The 17,534-nt window shown below is 33.2% G+C and overlaps 1 protein-coding gene across 1 annotated transcript; it reads left to right on the top strand.

Moving 5' to 3' along the window:
- The first annotated feature begins 10,141 nt into the window (after window positions 1-10,141).
- LOC103497640 (probable serine/threonine-protein kinase PBL25) lies at window positions 10,142-14,642 on the top strand. Its single transcript, XM_008459888.3, has 5 exons — window positions 10,142-10,809; window positions 11,770-11,996; window positions 12,766-12,955; window positions 13,294-13,685; window positions 13,885-14,642. Exons 1-5 carry the CDS (start codon window positions 10,626-10,628, stop codon window positions 14,284-14,286), a joined length of 1,395 nt encoding a protein of 464 aa, XP_008458110.3. The 5' UTR covers window positions 10,142-10,625; the 3' UTR covers window positions 14,287-14,642.
- The last annotated feature ends 2,892 nt before the right edge of the window (window positions 14,643-17,534 follow it).

Below are 17,534 nucleotides of genomic sequence, written 5' to 3'. Positions count from 1 at the left end.
TACCTTATTCTGACGCCCCATGCATGTGTCGGGAACTCTCAGTTCAAATTTTTCAAGCATTAATTATGTTAGATAGAGATTCCTGATGCCTCCTACATGGCGTCGCAAATGGTGTTGAGAGTAAAGAGAGCTCCCGACGCCACTAGTGATTCGTCGGGAATGGTGTTGAGAGTAAGGGGAGCTTCCAACATTTTCATGCTGCTTCAGGAGTTCTCATATAAAAAAGATGTTTCAGTTCTATGAAACACATAACCAAAACGAAAGAGAAAGAGGAAGATGAGAGTTTGGTCGGTGAAACAAAGAGAGGAGAAAATATGAGTCGTTGTCGTCGTGAGCCTGTCGTCGTGCCTCTCCCCCCATCTACCACCGCACATCTCTTTTTGAGGTAAGTTTAAAATCCCAAACCCTTAAATGTTAGTTTAGGTTAGGTTAGTTTGAATAGTTTAGTTGTTTGTTTTTTAAAATTAGTTTTACGATTTTAATGATAAATTAGTTTTAGGATATTGTTTAGTAATAGATTTTGGTTTTTGAAATTGGAATTTTGAGTGTGGGTTGAAGGGGGGGTATTTGAGTAATTAATTTGAAGAATTAAAAATTTGAATGTGTGGGTTGAATTTGAAGAGGGAAAGTGGGGTTTAATTGAATATCTGAAGGGGGTGGGTTGAAAATTAGAGGGGAGGGAGGGTTGAAGATGAAATTTTGAAGTGGGTTGAATTGAAATTTTGACTGGGGGGAAGAGGGAAAGGGGGAGGGGTGTTTGAATTGAAAATTTGAGGGACTAGGGTTGAAAATTTGAGGGGCGGCGATGGCTATTGTGTTAAAAATTCTATAATTTGTATTAAGATTCGTTTTGGCTATCCTGCAGTTATGATAGCCTTTAGTTCAATTCTTGTAGTTTATTTCTTAGTAGTTTTGAATAACTTTGTTCTTGATTTGGGATGACTACTCTGCAGTTATTTATGCCATGTTCCTCGAGTTTAAAGAGGAACTAGATAACCTTGCGGGAGAGTCGTCGTTGGTGGGCGGCAATTCGGGTGAGTCTAATAATGGTATACATTTTAACTTAGGATTATTTCAATTTTTCTCTAACATTATATGTTCTTATAATTTATTGAGCAGATACTTGTTACCATCTACGACTTCAACTCAATGATCAAGCAATGAATAGGTTCATTGAGCATAAAATGGTCAACACCTTTAAAGAGTTTCAGGGAGGTTGTCATAATAACTTCAAAAAGTACAGCGACCCCGAGGAGACTTGTGCCAACCCATCATACCTATCGGTGGGATGTGATGAGGATTGACACTACCTTTATGACCACTACATGAGTCGTACATTCCAGGTGAACAACTCAACCCTTTGTCAAGGTTAATTATGATTTTGACTTTTAATATATATAAGAAATAAACAATATTCTTGTTTTCATGCAGAAGTAATCACGAATGAACAAGGCTGCTAGACAGAAGCAGCCTTACAATCATAGCAGCAGGTCAAAGTCGTTTCGACAACTTTAGCCCGAGCTCGATGAGCAAAGAGGGGAGTCGGTCGACCGTGTGAAGTTGTTTCGACAAACACACATTCAAGACGGGACGTTCGTGTCACAGGCTGTGGAGGATGCGCATGTAAGTTATCCAAGCAATACTTCTGCTCTTATTTGTCCTCTTTAATATATAATATATTTTTTACTTACTAAGATAGTTTCTAAATTTGTTGCAAAATCAAGTGCTAAAACTCTAGTCCCAGCCTACCCCATAGGGTACTCAGTCACTCTCTGGGGACAAGATATGCAAGACGGTGTTGGGTAGACGATCAGGTTACTCAAAAGACCTTGGTTGGGGACCCAAGCCCAAGGCCCACAAGATGACCAATACGAGCAATTCCACGATCTCATGTCCTCAGTCCACTGTATAGCTCTAATTATAGGCTAAGCTTGATCAAGCTATGCAATAGACTGAAGAACAGACAAGAAATCACGATGCGTTAGTTCATAAGTGGAACGAATGCGGAAGCTCATAGAAGACATGACTCGAGCACAACAAGGACCATCACATAATTCCTAGCTTTGCGGTACGTATATATGTTTCTATTATTCTTAAGTTCTTGAAATGACAGTATACAGTGATGATATGCATATAATGTACTTGTTGTGTTTTTGTCCTAAAACTCGTAGATAGTAAATATAATTAATCGACAGTTGTTAATAAAGTGTTTTATTATTATAATTTAGTAAGTGTTTTTGATTATATTATTAGTTTTTTCTTAATAATCTAAATCCAATAAACTAACATCCTAAGCTATTTGATGAGTCTTGAACAGTATGTAGAAACATATAGGGATCAATGTTCAAGATCAGCTTAAGGGGTCTATAGTATAGGGTTAAGGTTGGGTACCTTATCCTGTTAACACTATGGATACGGCTCACTTTGTATTTGATACAAACACATTGATCCAATGCGTTCATGTATGCGACATGCGAGTGAGGGTATCCTATACAATGAGTTTGCATAAGACTGGACCACGAAATAGTAATCACTAGATATAACTCCGTTAACTAGTTGGATTTCTATTTCATTAGGATAACCTAGGTGACTTAGTCTTAATCCTGAGTGTATTATGAACTCATGTTTGCGAGGGATTGTCCTTTGATTTGTACGGGTGAGAGTGGCCAAATTGCCGACTCAATATACTTATCATTTTGGGGACAAAACCGAGTGGGAAGTTAGGAACATAATCACATAAGATGGAATTCACTCCTTCTCACCTTTAGGGTAAGTAGATAAGTGTTCCCTTAAATAGTGTCTCCGGGACTTGAACAAAGGGCCCTACCCTCTCTATGGTACGAGAGGGAATTTCTGTTTAGTGATTGGACCATAAACAGGTTGTTCATTAGAGGAGCACTGATATTTAAGAACTAGAAGTAACCTAGGGGTAAAACGGTAATTTGACCCAACTGGTGTTACGAACACTTGTGAAGGACTAACTTATTGGTATTGGTATATATCCGTGGACACAGAAATATATCTACAGTGAGAAGAGTTCAGCTGTGAGTCTTTAGTGGAGTGTACACACAGTTAACGAATATTGATTAATGTGGTTAATGAGTTTAGCTAATTAATCCATATCGTTGTAGCTTTTTATCTGTATGTCCATTAGGTCCCCTTTCTAGCTCATAAAGAGTAATGAGATTTATTTGTATTGGTTGTAATTTGAAATGTTCAAATTTACTTTGGGAATTAATATAATGTATATTGATACATCATAATATAAAGTTTATATTTTAATTAGACTTTATTATATAAATTTAATTTTGGATATGATTCAAAATTAAATTACGAGAGAATAAAATATTTGAATGAGTTCAAATATTAGTTTAATGTGAATTAGATTCATATTAAAACTATAGATTAAAATTTAATGTGTATGTGATACATGTTAAAACTATAGGTTATGAGAGAAATTTATATTTGAATATGATTCAAATTTTTGATTAAATTTAATATAAGATATTTAATTTAGAAATTCATTAATTGGAGAATTAATTAATAGTTTAGTTTAATTTGGTTTAATTAAATTTGATTTAATTAAATTAATTAATTAAAACTATAGGTTATGCGAGAGATATTCATTTAAATATGATTTAAATGAAATATTATTTAAATATGATTTAATTAATTAATTATTTAATATAATTAATTAATTATTTTAATATATATTTATTTAATATTTATTTATTAAATTAATAAGGAACGTGGGTGGTCTTCCCACGTTCCCATTTATTCTCTCTAACTTCCCTCTTCTTCCATCTAAAGAAGAGGGAATTATTTGCGTAACAAAAACACAGAAAGTGTTCTGTGATTTTTTTAAGGAAAAAAGGATCATCGCATTCTCTCTAGAAATCGTTTTCTCTCTAAAACAATTCCCTCAATTCAATTTTGGTACCCATAAACCATCTCAATTAGAGAATAGGAAGGTTTCCAAGCGGTGGTGCCTCAAGTTAGTGTTTGGTAGATTCAGGGCCGTCAACGAGAGTAAGTTATTCTTCTTTGTATTCTCTTCACAACATATTTAACCATAAAAATTAGTTTTGTAATTTTTTCCAATGTATTGATATTTTTTAAGGTTCCAATTAAAAGTGGGTCTCTGTAATTCTTCCGCTGGAAAGGGTTTTCATCCATTCAGTACTAAACTTAGTCACTTTTGTATCATTGTAGGACCTACAGTGTAGAATGGCGTACGAGGCTCATTAAGAGACGTACGTTATGAAGTACGACTTTCTTTGCATTTTTCTAGAACGAGGAATATTTTTTATTTGTATTATGAACGTTGTTACATTTTTTGAACTTCTTTATATTATGGAAATTTAATTTTTTGTTGAATTTGTGTTTTTATTTTATAATTTACTAATTTCTTTTGAATTTTCTTTAATTGAATTGAAAACAAATGCGAATATTTAAGGAAATAAATCTTAAAGGAAAATGTTTCAGGAAAAAAAATAAAAACTTACATATTTAAAATATTTCTCGATGCAGTACATATGTTGAGAATATGGTACAAATGTTACGTCGGGGATGGTTATTGCCGACGCATGGATGACGTCGGATATACAAACATTGAAAGTCGTTATTTCCGACGCATAGCTGATGTTGAAATTATGGACGTTGGAGAGGACTTGTTGCCGAAGCATCGAAGACATCGGTAAAGATGACATCCGGAGAAGATTATTCCCTGCGCCTTGTTGGTGACGCATCGGGAATCTGTCTCCCAACGCATTTATTTCGATGGTCGTCTCATGAATATATCAAGAAGTTTGCAAGAAGGTTTTATGAGCTCAAGTTGTGTTGAAACCATATCTTAACATTAACTATTCAAAGCAACAGAAAATCTAAGTCTTTGAGTTTTGAGTTATCATTGAAGTTTGTTTTTAACACCATAGATGCTGGTAGCTTTTTTATGAAAGCTGATCAAGTTAAACTATTATTAGAAGGAAAGTATAATGAGATCTCTATTTTGTTGAAAATTCTCTCATGATTTATTTATATGATACTTATATGAAATTAGTTGGACTTCTTGTTTTGAAAGGTGGAGGATGGAGGTGAAAGTCCAAGGGTTTTGGAAAATTTCAAATTCTTATATGAGGTACAAGTTTGGGCTTTTGTTAGAAGTTTGGGCTATTGTAATTAAGTATGTAAGCTCTTGTACACATATGTCCAATTTGTTAAAATATAATTAGTTCTTTAATGGAAAGATTGGGTTGATTCAATTGTTCAACTAATATGTAGTTTAGCACATTTGTGTACTCTCTTGCTTTACTTATGTTCGTTATTGTTGAACTTCAAAACAGGTGCAAGATAAATTATATGGATATTTTAGAGTATACAATTTTTCATTTGAAAAAAAAGTCGTGACATGTAAAGCGTGTCAAGAATAAACAAAGTCTGGACGCGCAAAAAATGTCAACTAATCTTCCTTGACGCTTAAAAACGGTAAAAAGTGAAAAAGAACCCTTTATTATTGACACTGGATTGCTTGACGCGTAAATAATGTCAAGTAATTTCATATACTTGACAGTTATAAACTGTTAAGTATAATTTTACTTGACGCTTAAAAATTGTCAAGTAAAACCTTCTTATTCTTGATACTGGATTACTTAACGCATTGAAAACCGACAAGTAAACAAATACTTGACATGTAAAAGTGTCAAGTAAACCCTTTTTTTGTAGTAGTGTAGGGAGAAACACCATATGACTTTCACTAGAACATTCTTAACCTCTTTTGAATTTTTAGGAATCTTCCATCTTGACATATCACAAGAGGGGCATACAATTGCATTAGAGAGTTCTTTCCTAAACAAACAACAATCATTCCTACATGCATGAATCTTCTCGTACTTCATTCCAAGAGTACACAAATTTTTTTTTGGTTCATAAGTAGAAGTAGAGATTTCATGAGGAGCAGGTAGTTTTAACACAAAATTTCTAGTTCAATTTTTTTTTGATTTCATGAGATTTCACAAATTAATTTTAACAACTCGGTGAAACTCTTATCACTCTATCTAAACTTAGCTTTCAAATTATTTAACTTCTTGTATATCTTCAAAATTTTCTGACTTGTGATTAAAATAATTGTGTGCAGCCTCAAACATTCCAATTGTGTCATCAACATCGTCCTCATCAATTTCTTCTCTTGCACTACTAAAGACACTTTTATTATTAATCTTTATGGGTAGTGATTCACCATGAAAACTTGATAACTTTGATCGATGCTATTGAAAAATAAGTGATATCTAATTGTATTCACATCTAAAGTCTTTGCATTTACGCATTTTAAACAAGGACAAGTCATGACGTTTGATATAGTCAAATGTTTCAACCCATTTTTAATAAACATCTCAACTTCGAAAGCATAATCAGTTGACATTCTATTCTTTTTCATCCATGACCGATCTAGATGCAACTTAATCTACAAAAAAAAGTAAAAAAGCAACAAGGAATAGTTAAGTAATCTTAAACTTGTAAACTTAATTATAACCAACAATAATACATAAAAAGTTGAAAACTAAATATAATCAATAAAAACTTCTATATACACTCAAACAACCAAACAATTAGAACAAAGCAAGACTATCAAAGAAGCACATATGTCACTAACAATTGGAACAAAGCAAGACTAGCTATACGATCGTTTACCCTCTTATGCGATCGTTTAGCTTTATCTACAATCGTTTACCCTTTAACGTGATCGTTTAGCTTTCTACCTTCAAACCATTGACTAACTTTCTATATACGATCGTGTAAGAAGTAAGTAAACGATTGTTTAACAAAATACTCCTTCAAAACTAAATGATCGTGATTGTTTGTAGGATTTATGAATGGGCACAAACACAAACAGATCGGGCATGAGCACGACAAATCAGGACACCAAACAAAAGGCGACAACTGGACACCTAAGAAACGATCTGGGACGACACGTTTAAGATTTGGGATGTCGAAGATCTAGGATGATGAGACGATCTGAGACGTACGACGGTGGTGGCAAGATGATCTGGGAGAACACGACGATGGTGGCACAACTTGACTTAGTAGATCTTCGAAGATCTAGGATCGTGCGACGGTGGATGGTGCGGTGGTGGTGGACACGAAGGACGACACGATGTCGCGATGTGCTCGACGACGGTGGTTCAACGATGGAAGAGTGACTGATTGAGAAGAAAGGGTTTGGGTGGGGAGTTTAGTGTGAGATGAGAGGGAAGAAAGTGAGTAAAGTGAGGGGATACTTAATTTTGCAAAAAAAAAAAAAAAACAATTAAGGATAGTTTAATGTCGATTTTAAACCGACATTAATTCTTCCTCTTTGATGTCGGTTTAAAACCGATAATAAACATCAATGAAAAGAAGTTTTTTTTTGCAAAAACATGCATGTTTTTCTTAAGTTAATCCAAACGTGACTTAATATAGTTTAGAAAAATGATTTTCGATTATTTTTTATCTAAGAAAACAAATAGAAAATAATGGTGGTTACGTTGATGTAAACTACTTAATCTGATACAACTATATATATCTATCTAATTTCAACTTACACATGGCCAACAAAAACTTAGTTTAACTGACATTTAAGTATAATAGTATCTATAAGATCAGTGTTTCAAATTTTTCTACCGCAATTATTATATTAAAAAAAATCAACTAACACTAAAGAAGTATCACATCAATTGATCTAAATGAAGAATGAGTTGTCGAACTTTGAGATTAATAACTCAACTCGTTAAATATGTTCTATGGAAAGGTCATAGCTGTGATCCCACTCTATCATTGTTGCACACTTTAGAAAAAGTGACAGGCCTACACAACTATATAATTTATCATAGAATAAAATTAATGAATATATAAAAGTTAATATATATATTTTTATCTCGGGGATTGTTTCTTAAAGGTTGTGTTTGATAGAAAATAAAGAATTCAATAACACCCTGGAAAATCATAAAAAATAAAAAATTTGATAAAATATAGTAAAATTTCAAATTCTATCGACGATAATAATTGATAGAAATTCATATGCTTTTATTAGTCATATTAATAGGTGCTAATAGAAATTTATCGGTGCCTATATATCATTGATGTAATCCAAAATTTTGCTATATGTCGTAGATATTTTAGTTTTTTTTAATATTTAAAATTGTCCCAAACTAATTTGTACATAATTTATGTAATTTAGAAATTGAATTTTTGTTTAGGGGTTTTTATAAAAAATATAATATATTGGTAATATATTTATAGAACAATTTCGAAAACGAAAAAAACCCATGAGCCCACAATGGAAAATAACCAAAAATACTCTAGTCAATACGCAATTAATCGGCCACACACTTACATGAGTAATCTTCTTCTAAACAATCATGTACTACAGTCTAAACGATCTACAATCGTTAAGGTCGTGATACATGATCGTGTAGTTCTTTTTAACGATGGAAAAAAGGATTTTATTATTTTAAACGATCGTGTTAACTATGGTAAGCGATCATTTAGATTATATACATACGATCATGTGATTCTTTTTAAACGATGGGAAAAAGGCTTCAAATTTAAATGATCGTGTGGACTATACTAAACGATCGTGTTGACTATGGTAAGTAATGTTTAGATCATATCAACACGATTGTGTAGTTCTTTTAAATGATAGAAAAATGGTTTCAAATTTTAAAAATTGCGTTGACCATGGTAAAAATCGTATTGACAAAGGAAAACAATCGTTTAGATCATGTAAAAATGATAATATAGACGATATTGATATTCTCGAATATGAGGAAGATGAAGTAGCTTCAAAAAATCTTGTCGAAAATAGTGAAGATAAAATAGGAGAGTTAAATTAAAGTACAGAATAATAAATCATTTAAAATAAAATAAAAAAAATATGGAAGATGAGATAAAAAAATTTGGAAGAAAGAAATAACAAAGAACAGAGAAGAAGAAAGAGAAGTGACACAAAGGTGAACTTGAAAATTATGAAAATATTTTACGACTGTTGTTTTTTTTGTTACGGTCTTAAATATTTTTTGGTTTTGTTACTTTTACGTAAATTAATCTTGAACTTAAATAATAATTTAAAATAGTTGGATACTATATTTTTGGTTAATATATGATCACGTAAAATATGTAAACCAATAAATTATTGAGACGACAAATATATTTAACTATTAAAAGTTTGGCAAAATTACAGGTTTGATTCATAAATTAAACTCAATGTGGTTATACCTATTTAAATATCTTTTCATCAACACACTTAATAAGGAAATAAATGGCAATGATTGGAGCTGGAGCATTAAACGATACCTTTATGTCCAAACTAAGGTTCAACTTTTATGTATCAAAAGACATCTTTGCATTTAAGAGCCACTAAAAATTCCAAAATCCAGCTGATTCATCCATATCAACAGTGATAATGTACGTATTTATATTTGTGATAAAGTTGGAATGGTGATAGATGAATTTAGTCAGTTAGTTGAAAAATTGTGACATTGCAAGTGTCTTTTTAGCACTTGCCTACATTTATCATCAATAGAATTGAAATTTGAATAAATGAATAATCTTTTTTATCAAAGAGTCTAGTTTCTCCTGCTTTTATAATTTGTTTTGTATATTCTTGTTTTAGAATGCGTGTTTAGGACTTTTGATCTAATTTGATAAACTCTTTCTTATGTTTTAACTTTCTTGAGGTCCTGTATTGATTGTTAGATCGATGATGAGAGTTAGTGTTAGTATTGTTATGGATCACCTTGAATAAAAGGAGAGTACACTCCCGAACATAATTGAAGCAGTTCTCTAACTTAAAAATATATCTCAAATTAACATGTCATAGATTCAAATCTATACTCCGACAAAATGGTAAATTATGTCAATGGAAAGATATAAGTCAATGGTTAAAGAAGGCGAAGGACATCCTCCACAATTAAGCATGACCCTCCTTTAAAAGTGCATGCCTCACACGTCTCTCTATTTCTCTATTATCTCTCTGTCTTTTGTGTGTGAGTTGTTTTATGTTTCTTTTTTTAACTCTCATTTCCCCATACTACTCGGAAATACTAAAAAATATATATATATATATATATTTTTTTTTTTAATTGAATAACAATAATTCAATTCAATATTTTGTTTTTAATTTAGGTCTTTTTCTCCCCCTTCCTTATCCCTAACTTCCTCATTCGAACCTCTTTCTGGTTTTCAATTTTCCCCTCTTGGGAGGGTCCCCCCTCCCCCCCAGCCCCCCTCTCTCTCTATTCATTATTTCTTTACAAATATCCATCAAATTTCTCTCTCTCTTTCTCTCCCTCCCTCTCTCTCTCTCCTCTTTCAAATGCTACATTTTTTTGTAGTTCATCAACTTTGGTGAATGATTGCGTGTTCTTAGCCCAAAAGAGACCATTTTTTTTTTTTGATGAATTTTCTTTCATATTCATAGTCAAAAGAGAGATAGGAAAACCCCATTTGGGTTTTATTATTATTTTTGTAATTGATTGATTCATTGATTTATTTGAGATTATTGTGGGGGATATTATTGTTATATCACTATTATTTTTGATAAAAAGATACAAAATTGAGATTTGGTGAAGAAAAAGAAAAGGAAAAAGAAAATGAGTTGCTTTCCATGTTTTTCATCTCATGGGAAAGCAGCAAAAAGAACAAAGAGTGGTAGAAGGGAACAATCTGTTTCATTACATTCACGTAGTAATAAACATAATCAACAACAACATCAACCACTTCCACAACAACATCACCATCATGCTCCTGCTCCTCCTCCTCGTCCTACTCCTACAGGTTCCATTTATTTCATTTTCTATCTTTATTTTTATGTAAATGCCGAAATAGGGTTAGAGATATTGAATATCTCGACGGGGACCAACCCAACTATGTTTGTGGAAATAGGGTTAGAGGTTGAAATCTGGACCGAGATAAAAAAAAAAAAAAAAAAAAATGGTGGAAACATATATCCCAAACCTAGCTTCGTGATTCTAGGTCATATTATAAATTTAGACTTTAGCTTTCAAAAAGTTCCGATTTACATTTGGTTTTGATTCTAGTATCTTCTCCATTTAGTTTTTGTTACTTAAATGTTGTGGGTAGGGTAATTAAGGATTTTTCTTTTCTTTTCTTCTTCTTCTTCTTCTTCTTCTTCTTGTTTTTTTTTTTTTTTTTTAAAAGTTCAATAGAAATGGGGCTTCCAATCCTTACTAATTAGTTGTTAATGATTAAACATGCTAGCTATATTCCAGCGAGCTATAAATTTTGTTTAAAATTTATTTACCACTTTGGTTAGGTTGAGATGTTACTTTGATCTCTATAATATATTTTTTTTTTGTTTATTTTCGTTAATTTTATATTTGATTCATTTTCATCCTTGAAACTTTGAAAAACTGATCATTTTGATTCTTAAGAAATAATCATTCTAAAAAATAAGAAACAAAATAAAAATGTAAGGTTTAAAGTATAATTACAAAAGAAAGAACCTTTTGTTTTTAATTATTATTATTCATTGGCTTGTTCTCTAATAACGCTAAGATCGTGTCAAACAATTTTTTTTTTAATATATAGTCAAAACCAACATGTCTCACATTAACGAAATTAACTAGAAAATTCAAAATCATAATCGAAAAGTTGAGAGAACAAATCTCCTCAAAGTCACTCTTACAAGTTAGTTGCTATATATATGATCAAAACTATATCTATCTATATATATATATAAATGTGTATTTGAACATGGATATTATAAATGAACAGAAAATCCAAAAGCAAACCCTGTGCAAAAGGAAGCTATAGAGAAAGAAAAAGAAAAAGAGAAAGAGAAAGAGAAAGAGAAAGAGATTGGGGAAAAGAATAACATTGCAGCACAAACCTTCACTTTTAGAGAGTTGGCCACTGCTACAAAGAATTTCCGTCAAGAATGTCTCATTGGTGAAGGAGGTTTTGGGAGAGTTTATAAAGGCAAACTCGATAAAACTAACCAGGTAATGCCTACACAAACCTTCACTCATCACCTGCTTATTTTCTTTAGGGTTCGTTTGATATATATATATATATATATATATGTTTTTGTTTTTTTTAAAATGACCTTTAATTTTATGTTATTTGTTAACAATTATAACATTATATTCTTCTTGTTTAAGATTTTGGTTTAATGTTATGTGTTAGAATTTCTTCTTAAATTTAAAGTTATAGTTCACATCTATATATTAATAATCCTAAGCTTATTCTTTCAAATGACATGAAATATTGATTTCAAGAGAGCTCAATTGTCATTGATCGTCTTTGTAGTCCACCTAATCTCATAGATTTTTAAAAGAATTTTGAAACAAATGTTTTAAAGTTTTGTTTCTTTAAATGGAATGGTAATTTCCATAATTTTATTTGTTTAATGGACTCTAAAACCATGTTTTTTTAAAAATAATTTTATATTTCAGGTTCAAATTATAATAGTTTATGTTTTTGACTATTCTATCCATAATTGAGTATAGTATCCCCTATATCAAATTATTATTAATTGGTACGATATTTACTATTTCCTATGAATCCTTCCTCATCTTTATTAATTTGAACTTTAATAGTCTGCCCACTATTTAAATATAAACTAATTATAATTTATAAACTATAATAACTACTAACCATGAACCATAATAATTACATACTATAATAATAAGTTGAATGCTTCCAACTCTCTAAAAACTTATTGTTATTTAATTTATTGAAATGTTATTTTGTATGTGTGAGATGTGACAGGTGGTGGCAGTGAAGCAGCTGGATAGAAATGGATTGCAAGGGAACAGAGAGTTTCTTGTGGAAGTTCTGATGCTAAGCCTTTTACACCATCAAAACCTTGTCAATCTCATTGGCTATTGTGCTGATGGTGATCAAAGACTCTTGGTCTATGAGTACATGCCTTTGGGATCTTTAGAAGATCATCTGCTAGGTTAAATTTCTAAAACACAACTCTTAATTATTTATTGATCAAATCTGCCCTAAACATTAACTTTTCGCACTAATTAACTTCATCCTCTTATGAATTTTTCCTTTTTCAAAATAAACAAATATGCATATGTGATCAGACTAGTAATTAATAAGCTCTACTAGAAATAGTTCAGTATATATATATATATATATATATATATATATATATATATATATATATATATATATATATACATAAAATAAATGCTAGTTTCACCCTGCTCTCCATGGAAGTTTTGAGCAAAAAGACGACGAGATGACTCATTAAACTTGTGTGTGCTTTTCATTTGGTATTTATAGATCTTCCATTTGAAAGAAAGGCATTGGATTGGGGAACAAGGATGAAAGTAGGGTTGGGAGCAGCAAAAGGGTTGGAGTACTTGCATGACAAAGCCAACCCACCAGTGATATATAGAGACTTGAAAGCATCAAACATCCTATTGGACAATGATTTCAATGCAAAGCTATCAGATTTTGGACTTGCAAAGCTTGGTCCTGTTGGGGACAAATCCCATGTTTCCTCTAGAGTTATGGGAACCTATGGATATTGTGCTCCTGAGTATCAGAGGACTGGCCAACTCACTCCAAAATCTGATGTTTATAGCTTTGGAGTTGTCTTATTGGAACTCATCACCGGCAAGAGAGTTATTGACAACACTCGTCCAGCTAAACAACAAAACTTGGTCGCTTGGGTGAGTCAACTTTCTCTTGACCCTATCTTACATTTTTAACGAAATGTTGACACTGATTTGTTTTATTATTGTTAGATAGAATAATAAACATCTCGTATAAATAGAAGAAACTCCATAGATATAAATATATAGGGTTATAAAAAGCATCCATATAACCCTAATTCCATCAACTGTTCTTTTGTGTTTCTTCTACGTGCAGGCATATCCAATATTTAAGGAACCAACTAGATTCAAGGAGTTGGCAGATCCTCTTCTTGGTGGAGACTTTCCTGTGAGGGGTCTGAACCAAGCGGTTGCGGTTGCCGCCATGTGCCTTCATGAGGAAGCAACAGCCCGACCATTGATTAGTGACGTCGTCACTGCTCTCAGCTTCTTGGGAGCAGAAACCACGCAATCATCACCGTCTTCATCGTCAGGTGATGTCCCATCACCAATTGATGATCAAGATCTTATCAATCTATCCAACAAACCCATCGACTATTTTCACGACGACGAAACAGCTGAGGCACGCCAAAGAGCAGTTGCAGAAGCCATCGAATGGGGTTCAACGTCCAAGCAAAATGCTGCTGCTTCACGCCCGGGAAGTCATTCTTCCTTGTAAATATAATAAAAAAACTCTCTCATATTCCATATTATATATATGCAACGTGTTATTTAACCTATGTTGTATTCTCCACAATTTTCTCTTGATTGTTTCGATGGAAAAATGGAAAGAAATATTATATTGAAGAAGAAGAGAGAAGGAAAAACTTAAAAGGAGATGCAAAAATATAGAAAAACAAGGTAGGGTTGTGTAGGGCTTTGTGTGCTTTAAATTCTTTTATTTATCAAATCAATCATTGTCCTTTCTTCCTCACACTCGTTGCCTTATACATGGTGGGAAATAATGATTCCAATTATGTAACAATATACTAATCAATAATAGTTAATATTATTATTACCTGTTTTTTTTTTCAACTGGTTGATGAAGATTTAAGACTCTGGCCTTTGCATCCATATTAGCTTAAACTAGCTGAGTATATGTAGTTCAAGTCTCTTCTATATAATAACTAAGAATTTGAAACTTTCTTTTTCTGCCAAACTAGATGGTTTTATTTTGTAACCACCTACTAATATTTGTGTCTGACATAAGTTCAAGAGGGATCCAATCTATTATTTCAAGTGAAAAACAACTTTGGTATTAATCTTGAGAGTTGCAAAACTTCATGTCAAAGAAGAAATGCATAGACATTTTTTGTAATTGGTATTAATCTATAGACTAATTTCGACCTCTTATACTCAAGATGATGGCCCATTTTCATTCGTAAGGTTTGTAGTGTGGCCAAAGTTGAAAAGTGGGCTACACAAGTTTTCTTCCAAGACTCCAACTTTAAGAACATCACGTGCTCTGCTTCCTCAAATCAAGTGTAAGCATCAAACCAAGAAAGAATCAGAGGATCAAATTTTAGAGATCGAACCACATCGCATGAAATCAACATAAATACAACATCAACACAAGTTTAACTCCACGAATCAAATTTCTTCAGAAATCTCGTGTGAACAAATTGGCACGTCCAGTGGGACCTCTCTACCTCTCATCTCTCTCTCATCATCCAAATCTACAAGAAAATCAATGGCATCAAAGAAGACTGCATCCAAATCTTTAGGTTCAAGCGACGCTTACACAAGACCCGTTACCCGCAGTCGTTCTAAGAGAATCACCCAGAAGCAGAGTCAAGGTTCTGCTATTGCGCAGAGCATTCTTAAGTAATTAATGGAGTCTCCTAAACCCTAAACCAAAGAAAATCCTTTGTATGATAATTCTGATTCTTCTTCTATCAAGTCAAAGAAGGAAGCACACCTTGACGTAATGTCTGTCATGATGGCTGATATAACGGCCAAGACTACCATGGCAGAGATGGAGAGAAAAATTAACCTCCTGATGAAGGTTGTGGAGGAACAAGACCACAAAATCACAGCTTTGAGAGAGCAGATGCGAACTCGTGAAACTGCTGAGTCAAGTCAAACTCATGTTGTTAAAGCTACTGATAAAGGAAAGAATGTAGTGCAAGAAAACCAACCACAACAACAATCAGCTTCTGTCGCTTCTCTCTCAGTTCAGCAGCTACAAGATATGATCATGAATTCCATTAGAGCTCAGAATGGAGGACCACGACAAACTTTTTTCATGTACTCTAAGCCGTACATCAAGAAAATCGACAACTTGAGAATGCTGCTTGGGTACCAACCTCCAAGATTCCAGCAGTTCGATGGAAAGGGCAACCCAAAGCAGCATACCGCCCACTTCGTCGAAACATGTGAGAATGCAAGGATCAAGAGAAGACCAGCTTGTCAGTCAGTTCATTCGAAGCTTGAAAGAAAATACTTTCAAGTGGTACACCGATCTAGAGCCGAAAGTCATTAACAGCTGAGAATAGCTAGAAAAAGGGTTCCTTAACCGTTTCTACAGTACCAGACGTACCGTGAGCATGATGGAGTTTACAAACACGAAACAACAAAAAGGAGAGCCAGTCATTGACTACATAAATCGATGGAGAGCTCTAAGTCTTCACTGCAAAGATCAACTCACTGAATTGTCAGGTGTAGAAATGTACACCCAAGGCATGCATTGAGGACTCCTCTACATTCTACAAGGAATAAAGCCACGCACATTTGAAGAGTTAGCAACTCGCGCTCATGATATGGAATTGAGCATCACCAGTAAAGGAACTAAGGATTTTCCTGTTCCTGAAGTAAGAAAAGATAAGAAGGAGACGAAGGGTGCTGAAAAGATAGTGAAGAGCATCGTGAAGTAATCTATGGTCGTAAACACGACTCCATTGAAGTTCTTCAAAAGAAAATAAGGGAGAGCTGAAAAGAAGGATGATGAAAGCGAGAGACGACGTTTTACTTTAAAAGAAATACAGGAAAAAGTTTACCCATTTCCTGATTCAAATATTGCTGACATGCTAAAACAACTATTGGAGAAGTAGCTGATTCAATTGCCGAAATGTAAGCGACCTGAGCAAGCAGGAAAGATGGATGATCCCAACTACTGCAAGTATCATTGGGTCATCAGTCACCTAGTAGATAAATGTTTTGTGTTGAAGGAACTAATTCTAAGGTTAACTCGTGAGAAAAAGATCGAGCTAGACTTGGAGAAGGTAGTTCAAACAAACCATGCTGCAGTAACGATAATGTCAAAGGCTCTTTTACTAAGATTGATTTTTGAGCAAAGAAAAAGCTTGGTCTAGTTTGGGACCTTCGAGCCTATAGTGGTCCAATTCCATCAAGAAGTTGCACTCAAGGATTCTCAAGAAAAAGAAAGATCGATCGAAGAAGACGATGAAGGGTGGACCGTTGTGACTCGCCAAAAGAAAAGAAAGTCGACTCCAACCCAAAAAGAGTAGCTTCTATAGAAATTATAGAAGAGCGAATAAGGCTCAAAGAATAAGAAAAAGAAGAAGACTCAAAAGCCTAAGCTCGTGCAGGAGGAAGACAAGGATTTCCCTCTACCTCAGCGCTTAGTAACCTTAGCAGACTTCTTTCCAACAAGATTCCTTTGTGATCATTAGGATGAAAACCTAGAAGTTGTTGCATGTCATGCTATTAACACAACAGAGGAAGAAAGCATCCCACCAAGATCATTAGAGGAGGAGGAAGTGTCAAAAGACCTATTGAGGTTCAATGTGGATGATTTTTTGTCTTTTCCTCAAGAAACCAAAACCATCGTTATTAATGCATTGTTAAATTCAGCAGCATCAAGTTCTTGTGCTCTAACTATGACATACGAGAGTACTCCTTATTACATGTCTATAGACTTCTCAGATGAGGATTTACTATTGGGATCTAAACTTCATAATAGACCTT

This window comes from Cucumis melo, chromosome 1 (genome assembly GCF_025177605.1).
Source record: "Cucumis melo cultivar AY chromosome 1, USDA_Cmelo_AY_1.0, whole genome shotgun sequence".
NCBI classification, from domain to species: domain Eukaryota; kingdom Viridiplantae; phylum Streptophyta; class Magnoliopsida; order Cucurbitales; family Cucurbitaceae; genus Cucumis; species Cucumis melo.
The sequence above is the reverse complement of the archived record's forward strand: the minus strand, read 5'-3'. Positions and strand labels throughout refer to the sequence as shown.